The sequence below is a fragment of the Rhinolophus sinicus genome, chromosome 15, assembly GCF_057876585.1.
Source record: "Rhinolophus sinicus isolate RSI-liver-muscle chromosome 15, RSI-T2T, whole genome shotgun sequence".
Classification (NCBI taxonomy): domain Eukaryota; kingdom Metazoa; phylum Chordata; class Mammalia; order Chiroptera; family Rhinolophidae; genus Rhinolophus; species Rhinolophus sinicus.
In genome coordinates, this window is record NC_142515.1 from 7,763,743 (window position 1) to 7,777,862 (window position 14,120).

The 14,120-nt window shown below is 50.6% G+C and overlaps 1 protein-coding gene across 1 annotated transcript in view; it reads right to left on the minus strand.

Annotated features, from left to right (window-relative positions):
* BTBD16 (BTB domain containing 16) overlaps positions 1 to 13,902 on the minus strand; it is a 39,008-nt gene extending 25,106 nt beyond the window's left edge. Inside the window, exons 1-7 of the mRNA XM_088791980.1 lie at positions 13,891 to 13,902; positions 11,895 to 12,046; positions 11,225 to 11,361; positions 5,647 to 5,790; positions 2,345 to 2,434; positions 1,145 to 1,259; positions 273 to 342 (exon numbers count right to left, since the gene is read on the minus strand). Of these exons, the coding sequence (XP_088648106.1) occupies positions 273 to 342; positions 1,145 to 1,259; positions 2,345 to 2,434; positions 5,647 to 5,790; positions 11,225 to 11,361; positions 11,895 to 12,046; positions 13,891 to 13,902 (720 nt within the window). The remainder of the gene's footprint in view (positions 1 to 272; positions 343 to 1,144; positions 1,260 to 2,344; positions 2,435 to 5,646; positions 5,791 to 11,224; positions 11,362 to 11,894; positions 12,047 to 13,890) is intronic.
* Positions 13,903 to 14,120: the final 218 nt, after the last annotated feature.

Sequence of the window (14,120 nt, forward strand, 5' to 3'; positions counted from 1 at the left end):
AGGTAGTCTGCTATTTTGGTGAGAAAGGCTGTGCTGTTCCCCTCTACCCCCAGATCAAAGCTTTTCCACTATTGGGGTTGTTGAAATATTCTTTAAAAAACAAAACGGCTTTTCAAAATTGCTCACTTGGCAAAATAAAATGTTGGCACCCTTTAGTTAGTGCCTTCAGGTAGGATTTTTGGAGCTGGGCCTGCGGAGTGAAACCCCAGAGCCTGGATACTCTTGCAGGTCCCCCAGGTGCCACATGCCCTGTCCAGGCAGGCTGTTCTCACCTTGCAGCCGGCCAGGTAGAAGTTACTGATGTTGTTTGGTGTGAGTCCAGCCATCATCACGGTCACACACCTGCAGAGACAGAACTGCTATTCCCGAGGCCCCCAGGCTGTTTTCAGAGAGGGGGCTGCCCCAGAGGTCCTCATTCAACAACAGGATGGTGGCAGAGCACTTTTCCTGGGGAAGGAGCCTCGTCTGAGGGATGTGGACATTTGGCCAGAGGACCCCGCCCTCGCCCCCCGCCCAGGTGGGCCAGTGGGATCTGAAGGCCCAGGAGAAAGGCTGTGTTCCAAAACAGGCAGTTGGATTGATGGGTGATTTTGACCCTGACCTTTGCATTTTTCTATGCCCTGTAAGATCTACAGTGACCATGTATAACACTTGTAAAAATAAAACATTATTTACAAGAAAAAACAAGGCTCTGTCAGAAACGAGTGGGGACAATGAGCCCTGACAGTGACGGGAAAGCTCGCTTGTCTTCCCATGGCCAGTTCTTGTGCGTGTGCCCTAAATGGAGAGAGGTGTTTTTAGCCAAAGATGGACACAGGTGAAATTAATAAACATGGTTTGAGCGCTACTGGGAAGTCCCTTTGCACACCCAAAAGAAATGCATCCCTGTGCATTTCATTCCTGTGAGTCAAGAATTGTTGATTAAAATGAGCATATTGCTAGAGACGGCTCAGCGGTGAGCTGATAATGTGTTAGTGGGAAATAGTGTCCTGGTTCCTTTGCAGACTCAAAGTCGTGCTCTGTGCAAGGAAACCTCAGATGCCCTAGCCTCTGGAAGAGGAATATTCCATGAAATGGGTCAAGGGACCCCCTTCTGATTTCTCCTGGGACTGGCTCTGGCAGGCACCTCACCACGTCCCCTCACCTTTGAAACAGGCTGCTGAACTGGAGAGTGTGAGCAGAAGCCAGCACTCCTGGCACGTTGTCCAAGTTCACCTCCGCTTGGCTCGAGTAGAGGTTCTTCAGGGCCATTGCAAAGGCTGGGGAGGCAGCATCCAAGAGAGAGCACCTCAGCGTGGGCTCCGCAGCCCACATCCCTCACTCGCAGCTGCCCTTCGTGCCAGATGCTCCAATGTCCACTAGCTGGGCAGCGAGACGCCATTAGAGAAAATGCACCTGCTCTGACCTGGGTGCAGACACTGCCTGGGCTCCCTGACTCCCAAAGGACTTGAGGATGAAGGTAAAGAAACTGAGCTCCTCCTGGGAGCCCGTCCTCAGGGTCCGTGCCTCGGGGGTTCTCTCCTAATCGGGGGGCCATGGCCTGTGCTGGTACGTGATGACCCGAATACATGCAGGAAGTTGTGTGTGTGTAGGTGCGGGTGTTTCTCTGGAGCTGACATAAAACTTACAGCAGATTTTCCTCCGAGTCTGGGGTCTGCAAGAAGGTTAAGGACTCAAGAACTTCCGGGAGGGGCCAGGATAATTTGGTCGCTTAGGCACTGCACTCCTGTAAGCAGGGAGCAGAGGGCGTCTGCTTCTGCTTCGTCCCAGCTCGGCCTGATCCACGTAGCACTGAGGTATGGACCAATGCGCTCCGAGGATGGCTGACCCAACCAGGGCTCCAGGGGCTGATTTTCTGACCATGACAGCATGTGACAGCACACATGCTGCATTAACAGCAGTCTGTTTCTAGGTGGCCAGGATGGGATGGGGAGAGGGTGAGCCCAAGGGAAGTCCTGAGGGAGGCTTCTGCTGCTGGAAGCCAGCCTTGGCAGGAAGTGCTTATGGGGGGGAGGGGAAAGGATGGGTCTGAGAGCTTCCCAGGGCTGTGTACCCCCTGAAGGCAGTTATGTTTTCCCTCGGTCTGTCTGAGAAACCTGCTACTTCTCTCCTCCTCTGTGTTCCTTGTGCCTCTTTCCCAAGGACCAGCACCTCTTGGTAGCAGCATTTCACCCTCTTCATTTTCCCAAGTTGCCCCACCCTTCTTTCCCCTCCTCTCTTTGCACGAAGCTATTTGTAAGGAGGAAGCCCTGAACATGTGTTATGTCTTCTTGTTTGTTTTTAAAATCTGGGAGGGCTGTTTGTTCAATGGCATTCTCAGGAAATGAAGACAAGTGTCCATTACCAACTTTGGTGACCATGGGGTCAGTGATCTTCAAGGAAACGACCATCTTCTTGACGGGGGTTTTCTCTTGGACCTTTCTCGGTGCTGGCGCTAGAAAAGGAGAGGAGATAAGGACGTCCGGACGTGACAGCCACAGTGAATGGCGCCGGGTACAGTGTCAGGCAAACACCCTTTGCCCGTCCTTGGTCTTGGCATGAACCTCACTGTACTTGGTTTGTTTTCGTTTGCTTGTGTTTAGTAGATGCATTTTTGGAGTGATTATTTATTTTGAAATACTTGAAGACTTCCAAGCAGTTGCAAAAATAGTACAGAGAGTTCCCATCTGCCCCTCAGCCAGCTTCCCCGGTGACTTTACACAGCCACGCTGACGGTCAAAACTGGGAAATAGATGCTCGCACTGCATTTTAAGTATTTATTACTAGCCCCCTACCCCTTTGTTCCCCCTTTCTCCCATGAGGGCGAGGGCCTAGGCCTCGATCTCTCTGCACCCTGAGCGCCGGCTCAGACCTCCTCGAGGCAGGAGCACAGCGCCCCCCTGCTGAAGAACAAATGTGGGGCTGAGGCACCCACCCCATGGCTCTGTAAATGTGGCCCTCGTGTCCACAGACAGAGGCCCCTCCCCACCAAAGTCTTCCAGGAGGAGGGGAAGGGACAGCCCAATTCACCGTCATTCTCCCCACCCACTCAGTCATTCTAAAACGTGAGTTACAACACACACCATGCTCAGCTCTCCAGGGGAGTCCCACACCCTTGAACCAAAGCTAAAGCCCCTCCAGTGGCCCCAAGACCGGCCCACTAGTCTCTGGCTCACTAGGCCCCAAAACTGCCTCCTTGTGGTTTGCTCCCTCCCCCATCAGGGGTCCACCTGACCCCATGTGTAAGGTAGCAACTCCCCCCCCCCCAACAGGCTTTATTTTTCCTTCTGGACCAGCCACCTGCTATTACATCATCTGTTGGTTTATTGTCTGTTGGGCAGTCACACTGAACGGTTTACTTGCCACTCCATGCCCAGGACGCGACACAGTCTGGTGCTTGGTAAACACTAGCTGGATGAATGGAACAAACAGATTCCATCACTAGCGTCCCAAAGCCTAGTGAGCTCACAGTTCTAGGTCATGAAAAGTGACATGAATCGGGAGCCAAAAAGCATGTCACACGATGGAACTACAAAGATTGAAGAAACAGAGAGAGAAAGAGAGAGAGAGAGAGAGAGAGAGAGAGAGAGAGAGAGAGAGAGAGAACAAAGGTCCATTTTCCTCAGGAAGCAAGGCCACCGAGCCTTCCCTCACCACCTTCACGGCACCTGGCTCTGTTCAGGCTGTCAGTCGGCAAACACTTGTTGAGCACCTACTAAGTGCAGGGCCTTGCCGCTGGGTTTCTGCACAACCTCCCCTTCACAGGCTCCATTCTCTCCTTCACCACCACCCCCCTCTGCCGGGGGCAGTGAATGAGATGACACACAGTAGGCACTCAGGAGGTGGTGGTTGGTATCATTATGTATCGTGCTATTTATCATGCTTTATCATCATGGTGGGTGACTAAGTTCCTCGCACAATGCCTGGCATCAGTTAAGCACTCAACATTTCTGGAAGGAAGGAAGGACTATTACCAGCAAGGCCAGAGTAAGTGGAAGACAGAAGTTCCACATTCCCTCCATTTTAAGTACAATTTCAAAACCTGGTAGGAACGTGACAATTAGATCACGTGTTTCTGAGATGCCCTGAAAGCAGGGTGTTTCGTTCTTAGTAAACACATGCCGTTTCATTCTTGGATTTCCTCCTAGAGAGTAAACGAGTCCTGCTAAGCCACAGACGATCCGGACAGTTGGTGGAATGCAAATGAGCAGCTGGGGCAGCCTTGTGTGGCCAGCACCACTCGTTTGCCCGCTCGCTGGAGGGGCTGTGTCTCCCCAGGGCCCACCACTGCAAGGCACATGAAAGCTGTGACTGTACTAAAAATCACAGCGACACAAGCGCCAAGGCCTGGTGCAGTTGGTGGTGCTGGCAGGGGTGACCCTGGACAGATGGACAGCCCGGGCTCTAGGGTTTCATATCTGCACCTACCCAGACGTCTCCCGGTCAGGCCCATCCTCTAGCAGGGGCTTGGATCCGAGGGCTGTCTTCGCAGAACAAAATCCTGTCTGTTCAGGGAGGCCATTCGAGACTCATTAGAGACCAAGCCGTGAATGACAGCTCCATTTCCCCTTCCAAAGTCTCTCGCTTTTCAATGTACTCACGTCTGGGTCTCCAATCCTTCCACTGGTTGCCTAGTGAGACCTCTGACCTGGGCACAGAGGGCACGGAAGGAAGAGCTCAGTCCTGCTCTTGAAGACACTGGGACAAAGTCGTAGAAGCGCAAAGAACATGATGAGTAAGCAGGACGGCGGCTTTGGTTCTGTGGGAAAGCCACAGATCACTCTCAGCTCCCAGCTCAGCTGGGGAGGGCTGAGCCGGAGGCCTTGTGGCCTGGAAGATGCCGGCAGACAGCTGAGCCCTCACTCCAGGCTCAGGGCAGAGCAGTGACTGGGGGCTCCGGCAGCCTGGCTGGCTCTGGAGTAACAGAGCTTTGCTGCCGCGTCCCGGAAACGTCATCCCATCCTGACTGGCACACTGGCTGGCTCAGGAGGCACTGACTTTTTCATGGCACCAGCTTGCAAGATGTCCTGAGGCGACACCAGTCTATATTATCCAGAGAAGAAACTGGCAAGGCTGCCAAAAAGGAATTTATGGAACAGAGAAGGGGAGACTGGGGATGATGAGGATTAAAAAAGGAGAAAAAAAAAGACGGGACCTAAATACTTTTTGGAATGAGGTGGTGTTAAGAAAAGCAAAGAGAGAGGAAAACAAAACTAAAATTGATGTATGTGTGTAAACCTCTAACGAGCATGCTTAGGGCCAAACAAGCCACAGACGTCAGAACTATGCCTTCCCTTCGGAGAGCTTGTCAGAAGACTCGACACAACCTATTTTCTCTTCTCAAAGAAGTAGGTAGAGCCTCCATCTTAGTGGCTGGACAAGATTGTGTTACTATGAGAATAAGAACTGACAGTTACTGAGTTCTCACTACATGCCAGGCATCGTTCTATTATAAAACCTCACACCCACTACACCTCCTCTAGGCTTCAACGCAACATAGAAACAACTATTATCCCTGTTTTACAGCTGAGGAGACTGAGGTGAAACCCTGGGCCTTGCTCTTAACTGCCAGTGTGGCTGTGGTCCCCAGACAACCAAACGCTGAGCTGGAATCTCTCAAACCAGAGGGTATTTGGAGCTCCATGCTGGGTGCCAGAGAGAAAGTACCTTGCAGAAGCTTCTCCAGTTCCTTTGTGGGGCTTGTGGTGCCCCCTCCCAGCGCCACCAGGTAAAGCTTGGTCAAGGTCCCGGACTGAAGAAGTTGAGGTAGATGGAGCTCCCATTCAGAGCCCAGGCATTCGAGAATCACCACTGAGGAGAGAAAATACCATTGAACAAACGATTCGATAGCACTTCTGCCTGAAGGTGCATTCATTCTTTCTCCGCTCAAGTTCAACCATAGCTTTTCAGGAAGAAAGTGACAAAGATGACAGTGCCAGCCTCAGGGAGCTTACTGGCTCCCAGAGGGATAAGAAACCTCCAAGAGGGCAGCCAACAACGGCTTAGGACGTCAGGGGCTCAGGGCTGCCCTCCAACTTGGGGAACTGGAAAATGCTTCATGGGGCACGGATGCTGGCGGGGACGCTTCTGGGGGCCTCACTTGCCTTCCCCATTACATTGTTTCTCAGTCTGGGCACCGTTGACATTTTGGGACTGATAATTCTCTGTGGTGGGGCCTATCTGTGCACTTTAGGGTATTTAGCAGAATCCCTGGACTCTACCCACTGGGTGCCCATAGCACCCTGCCCCCTGGGTTGTGACAACCAAAACTGTCTCCAGACACTGCCTGGGGGAACAAAATCAGTACCCAGTTCTGTGCTGAAAACTATTGGGCTATTGGTGCCTAATTATTACCCACCTGAAAGGCAACAGCCAAGGGCAATATAGTAAGAGGCCCATCACCAGGGAGCAGGGTTCTCATGAGCTCACTTTTCTCGAGGGAATGGGGACCATCAGAAAGCCAGCTCATAGGTATGAAATGAGATCACAGTGTGAAGAAGGCACTTTGCAAACTGTAAGGGCTCTATGCAGGGGTCTCACCCATGAACAGTATAGACCAGGGGTGTCCAAACTGCGGCCCACGGGCCAACTGTGGCCCATGATCCATTGTTAATTGGCCCACAGCAAATTCCAAAAGTATATTTAGTTTACTTAAATAAACCAGGTGAGGCAATACATATTTCACCTCGAGTGAGTGGCCCGGATGTTTGTGTATTTTACCACATATGGCCCTTGGTAAAAAACGTTGGAAAAACTTTGGACACCCCTGGTATAGACGATCAAAACGAGAAGAGACTTTGATAGGAGAGTAGATAAAAGATCTAAGGATGCCAGGCCAGGTGAGGCAGGAGAGGTGGTGGGCAAGAGGGTTGTGCAGGCTGGACTCCAGTTAGCACAGAGCTGGGGGAAGCGGGTGGTGCTCAGGGCAGCCCTCAGAACCCTGAATCTCAATGTCAGACAACCTTGAGGGCCACCAGCCCCATGACTTATCTCTCGGCCTTGCCATTGTTTAGACTACATGGCCTTGGGTACTTGTTTCCTCTCCTGTTATCGTTATTCACCAGCTCTATGATATTGTTTGGGGCTGGGGTTCAGAACCTGGGTTTGCATCTCGAATCTTGGATAGCCTCAGGGGATGGCTTTGTTTTGCCGGATTAGGAAGAATGCCCCTCCATTGGGGTGATTTTAAGCAGGCATGGAACTGTGGATAAAGCATGTCCCCTCACTGGATGTTCACTTCTACTTTCAGGGGGGCAGATATCACAACCAATCCAAGACCTCTTCTCCCGGACCAGGAGATGGCCTCAGACTACTTCTCAGATCTTCCAGTCAATCAGAGTTGACAGGTAAGAAGGACTCACTTAGCCCCTCCTAGGCGGCTGGCTCAGGCCTCAGGCAGCCACACTGTGCTGGGGGCTTATCCACAAAAGCTCCTTTAAGGAGCTGACCTGTCCAGGTTCCCCATGAGGCTCAATGATCCTTTCCACAGCTGGACAGATCTTTATTATAGTCTGGTTCTTTACTATAACTCGTAATAAAGTGCAGATGTGACACCCAAGTCATGACTGTTTAGAACTAAAAGGAACAGAGAACAGCTGCCCCAAGCCTGACAGGGCTTCTGTTTCGTCTTGAATCCAAAGCCTATTTATTAACTTGGCACATCTGCCCTTATTGTGACCATTAGCATATGAAAATGTGTTTGCCCAGCCTGGTTTCATTCATCGTGTATTCGACAAATATTTACAGGCACCTATTACATGTTAGACGCTGTGCAGTGGGCAGGAACTGAAACGTACAGATAGTGGCCTGGCTTATGGTCTGTTTCCTTCTGGAGAGACCACAAGCTGCCCTGAGATCAGCAACATTCTGACGGAATCCACTTGTGACAGGAACTCACCTGTGTCCCTGCTTTGGATGGCCACATTCTTCAAATTCTCGGAGACATTTTTCTGACTCTTTGAAAGGCATAACCTCAAGGAAAAATACAAACAAAAATTTCAGGAGTGAAGATTGATCTTTCTCTCCAATTGCAACCTGCATCAGTCCAGTGTAAGCCCCCCTAAGGTGCCCAATTCATCAATCTTGTCATAAGCTGCCCTTTGGGACAGTTTCCTCAGGTTACCCGTTTGTCTGCCGAGCTGATGAACTGTAACATCAATCTGATGGCTGGATCAAAACGTTAGTTCCCACTGCTAGTCTGTGGGTAGGGCTTCGCGAGGAGGTATCTGAGGCCGCACGTGGCTGCCCAAATGACAGCTCTTTTGGAGCGTGTCTACAACAATAATTACCTACTAGAGTAAGGAAGAGAGAGTCCTGGGCATTTCTGGGAAGTTAACTCATGCATACATGCACTCACCAGTCGCAATGGATCCAAAAACTGAACTCGGCACCTACCCCAAACCCAACCCTGCCCCTTCGCCAGGGTTTCATGTTTCAGGAAATGGCTCCACCCGCCTCCAGTGGCCCAGGCCAGCCTACTGAGTGTTGTCACATCGGATCCCTTGCCTAGATCTGGCAAAAGACCTTCTGAATTCCTCTCTCCTCCTTTGCCCTTACTGCTGTGGCCTTTGTCCAAGCCACCCTATCTCCCCCAGTCACTCGTGCTCCCTTCTGAAGCACACCCCACATTGCAGCCTGAAGAATCACCTGAAAGTCAAGTTCGGTCTGGCCTGTCTTTTGCGGAGGCCCTTCCATGTCCCCCCAGTCTCCTGGGGGAAACCCTAATGCTTTAGCACGGCTAACAAGCTCCTGCGGCCTCGTCCCTCTCCACTCCCCACTCTAGCCCTTCTTAATCGTGTAACCCACTGTCACGTGCTTCCATTTGCCTGAAAGCACAGCTCCCTCTGCCCAGAGTGCTCTCCCCTTCACCGTCTCACTTCCAAATAAGGTGAGTTGTTGCTTTCTCTGGGAGGCTGGGCTAGCGGGCCTCCCCACTGCCTGCCCTGGCATTACCCCCATTAAAACTCCTCTGAGAGTGTCTTGGGGTCGCCTGTTTACTCATTCATCCTCTGCAACAGGCTCTGCTTTCCACAAAGACAGATTCAGGGCTTAGTTACTGCTGTAACCCTTAACCCTCGCACAGCCATCATTCAAGTGCTCAAAACATGCCCGGGCCATGATGGAACGATCTGCAAAGATAAGATGCTTTTCTACAAACACTAGATTCATCCTGCTGAGCAAGGAAATGAAACAAAGTTTGAGTCACATGTTCACAGCTTGAAGACAGTCATCCCAAGAAAGCCAACCAGCCAGGGGATCCTTGATGACCACATCTGGTCAGTGTCATCTTGGCCGTGCTGTTTTCAATGACCCCAGGAGCCTCGTGGGCCAGGGTGCCTGGAGGAGGGCTCGGGTAGGGGAACCTGTGTCCAGAGTAATATCGACCATGTGCTGCCCTTTCCAAGGGGCGAGGGTGGCTACCAGTGACTCAGCCTCAGGAAGGCAGTGAGAGCTGGAGCTGTTTATCCAACAGGAGCACCGGATCTGACCCAAGCTGTCCTTCATACCCCTGGTGACTCAGGCCACACGTCTGGGAAGAGCTGGCCAAGGTCAGGAGTTCAGACCGTGATCTCAAAATGGAGCAATGGATTTTGGAAATGATGGGGCGATGCCCATGAGCTCAACTGCCCTCACAAACATCACTGTCATCGGCTGAGCTGGGAGACACCAGACAACAGCAGTAACCCCATTGCCTTCCCCTGGTGTCATGGCTGCTTGCCCAGATGCACCATTTATCATGCAGGCTCTGCAGGTGGCAAGGGCTGCGTTCATTTTTAAGACCAATGGAAAAGTTAATGGGCTAAGTGGGACCTGTGAGTTGTTCTCTCCATTGTTTGGGACTAAATGGCCTGTGATATAGTGGCATGTAGGGTGCTGGGAATATGCTCTTAGGCTAGGGGCTCATGCCCCCCCCCCCCAGGAATGACTCCTGATGGAGAAACAAGAGGGGAAAAGGGGAAATTCTACATGTTTCTTATGGACATATGAACTCCCCGCAGCAAACCATCCAAAGGAGTGGGGCTTGTTATTGCAAACCTCCACTTTGACTTCCTGCCCCTTGACTTTGAGTTTGAGTGACTTGGCTGGACTAATGGGATGCTAGTGGAAGTGATGTGGCTGAAGGTTTGAAAAGCATGTGTGCAAGGAGCTTGCCCTCTTGCCCTCTGCCACCACCAGGACAAGAACATGCCCAGGCTAGCCCACTGTCTCAGGAGGAGGACGAAAGGCTTGTGGAGCTTGACCTGAGCTGAGCTGAGCCTGGATCAGCTGCCCGCCCGACACACAAGTGATGAGCCCGCCCAGAACGCCTACTTGCCTCAGCCTGCCTTTGGACCCAGACCTTCCCAGCGTCACCAAGCAGGGAGCAGAATTTGTTGTGTTGCAGCAAGATGCTATGACGGGGGAGGTGCTAAGAGGCAGCGTGAAACACGGGGTTGTTGGCTGGCAGAGCACAGGGATGACACACTCCAAAATGAAATAACTAGGATCAATAACTAAAATTGCTGCTCCGGCTATAAAGATAACAGCTCTATTTATTGAACAGCTGCTATTTGCCAGAAACAGTGCTAAGCATTTTTGGTGTACTGTCTGATTGAATCCTTAAGATAACCTCTTCAAGGGAGATGCTATTATCACCTCTTCACAGATGAGGTAATCGAGGCTCAGGAGATTAAGCCGCTGACTAAAGGTCACAGAGCTAGTAAATGGAGGAGAAGGCACTCTAAGCCTGTCTGATAGGCTGCTTTTAATAGTCCTAAAGCCCAGCCCAACTGCCATCAGCCTCAGGGTTCTGTGCCCCACCCCTCAGGCCACCACTCCCCAGCTTAGCTCAGCCATCTCACAGACCAAGCCCTGGAGACCTTCGCTCCCGCTCCCCAGCCACCCTCGTCAGTTTTCTGGATCAGTTTGCCTATATTCCCCGGCCCAGAGCCAGCACCTGCTTTCCCAGCCTGGCCCTGGTGCTAGGGAACACCACAAGCTTTGGCAAAACCCTAAGAGTTCTGTAAGGCTCTAACCAAAAAAAATACAAAACAAATTCAAGGTCGTTTAAGGCAATCCATAGCCAATGCCAGGAATAGCAATTCACAGCACTTAATTTTTCTAACACTGGGGTCATCAGAGAATTTAGACCCCGAACACCGATGGATTTCAGTTTGTTCAAATGTGTGACACAGTCACCTGTGGGGGTAGGAGGGGCTTTGGAGCAGGGCTGGTCAGTGGGTCTAGAAAGGGAAGATTTGGCTACTTGCTGAGCCATCGTGGAGCAAGCAGCTCTTCTGCAGCAGCTGCTGCCCTGGGGCACAGGTCATGCTCAGGTAGATCTGACTGTACTCACAAGGCAGGTGCTGCCAGCCCAGGCCGGGCAGTGGCATCAAGTCAGGTCTAAAGCACCAGGGAAGTGAAGTGTCTCTTCTGCAGTACGGTCCAGCTCTGTGTCCTCAGGAGAGGCAAGAAAGAACTTGTAACATGGAGAAGTGTTGCTCCAAGCCTCCTGTTCAAAATGTCTTGGGGAGCGGGGAAGGGAACGGGCAGCTTCCCACCAATGGAAGCCAATCAACTGGGTGTTAATGTGCATTCATGAGAGTGGTTCAGTAGCTAAGTTTTGTTTGTCAACCAGTTGACAAACTTAGAATACCATTAGGGTCCAAAGTTCCCAATGCAAAGTAAAATCTAGAAGAAGAAAAAAAGGTCCGTCTCTCTCTGGATTTTTATCACCACCCATAGACATTCTCATAGGAAGTGGTCACAGTGGCCGTGTGCATCCCTAAAGGATGGTCCCAAAGGCAGCCTTCCTCACAAATGTGCCCGGTGACAGCCCATCTGCCCAATCAGAGTGGCCCGACCACAGGGCACTGGCCAGAAATGCGATTCACCCCAAAGGGGCATTCTCTGCCATGAGCCTTTGATCTCCCTACCTGTCTGGTTCCTTCAGTGCATCATCAAAGTCTACGCTCATAGCCTTGCACACCTGGGAGAGGGCCAGCAGGTCCTGGGGGAAGGCATCTTTGGGGAAACGCCACCGATTGGATGAGCCGACTACCCGGCGTTCCAGCCGAGTGCTGTGTTGCTTTGGGAAGCAAAGGAAGAAAATCTTTTTTTGTTAACCTCATATAACTGTCAGGTTTTCCAAATTGTACAGTAGAAAGAAAATCAAGCCAAATTTTAAAATGCTGGTTAATTTTCAAACATGGCCAATATTTCTCATGAGCCATCTTCTCAAGGCAAATATTGTGGGTGCCAAAAAAACGGATACAAGGGGACACTTTGGTCAGTGTTGCTCAAGCAGGAGTTCGCCATCATCAGAAGTGTCTGGACGCTGATAGAAACCACTTTGAGCACCGCTTGTAATTGCAGAAGTCAAACGTGACTTGCATTCATCTTTTGTTATCGGTATACATTGAGTATCACAATTTTAATACAGTTTTCCTTTTTTAAAATGTCTGTACATTTTTCTTGGCACCCTCTGTACGAGTCTATTCAGTGGACCAAGGATTTCCAGCTACACAGTAATTTGGAATTTAGGATCTAGGGTAGGAAGTGCCAGTGGCAAAGGTCAGGGAGAAGGTTGATTCTTTGCAGGTAGCTCTGAAGAATCCACAAGCAGGGACAGGATTATGCTTCAAGAAACGGTTCCTTAAGTGTTAACTAGCATGTGACTGATTCAGAGAGATGCGAAATTGACCAGAGTCTGGGTAGCGACTGCTTTTTTTTAACTGTGGTAAATGCCCCAAACATAGAATTCACCACTTTATCCATTTTATGGTATAAATTTACTGGCACTTAGTACATTACGATGTTGTACAACCACTATAGTTCAGAACATTCTGAACATCCCATAAAGGAAACCTTGTCACCAGTAAGCCATCATTCCCAAATCCCCTGCCCCCAGCTCCGAGAAACCCTTAATCTGCTTTCTGCCTCTGCGGATTTGCTATTCTGGATATTTTATATACGTGGAATCAAACAGTGTGTGGGCTTTTTTGGTCTGGTGTTTTTGAGGTTCATCCAGGTTGTAGCAGGTGTCAGAATTTCATTCCTTTTTATGGCCAAATAATATTCCACTGTGTGGATAAACCACATTTTGTTTATCCGTTTGTCAGCGGGTAGACACTTGGGCTCTTGTCACCTTTTGGCTGTTGTGGATGGTGCTGCTGTGAGAACTCCTGTTCACGTTTCTGTGTGAACACCTGTTCTCAATTCTTTGGGGTACACACCCAGGAAGGAGACAGCTGGGTCTCTGGGCAGGGACTTTCACTTAGACATTTTTTTCAATGATTTCCTTAAGGGAGCAGAACACACAGCCTGGATGAAGACCTCAGACATGGGAGCCCAAAGAGACTCAGCCAGGAAAAGCGCACCACGAGGGACACACAGGAATGGCTGTAACAGATCCTCAGCCTCGCCAGGCACCAGGAGCACAACAGAGAGGCCAGAGGCTGTGAAATGGAGGCTCTGCATTCAAATCTTGTTGCCACTGCCTAGTTGCATGACCTTGGGTAAGCCATTTAACCTTTTGAGCCTCCTGGTCCTCAGGTGTGAAGTGGGAATGATGACAGTGATAATGAAGATGAGGATGATAATGTTGATAATGATGGTGGTGGTGGTGGTGGTGACGTTAAAACGATACAATAAAATAAAGTTTGGGAACTATGCCTGGGATAGTATAGTGCCTGAAATAGGGTGGGTGGCTGAAAACTGGAATCCGGCTCTAGATAGAGTCCTGCTGAAGTGTGGGAGGTAAACGATGGTGGGCTGACAGCTGGGCTCGGGCACCCTCTTCCCAGCAGTCAGCTGACAAAGCTCGAGGTCGTCCGTGGAGCAGGACCCATCCCCTCGGGGAAACTTGGACACCCAGCTGCAGCCAGGTGCTCCTCACCATCGCCTGAGCGCGTGGGAAGCAGATCCACTTACCGGATTCAACATCGTCCTGAGTGACAGGGGTAGTTACCCGGGGTGGGCGGGAGGGGTAGGGAGAAGCACCTAGAAGATAAAACAGGTCAATTTCAAATTTTCAAAATACTATGGAGGAGATTGGCCTAACGAATCTATATTTGGCCACAAAATCACAATGAGTAAAGCCTGGAGTGTGGGTTATTTATCAAATCAAAAGACTATCCAGCTCTTAAAAAGCACATTAGTAG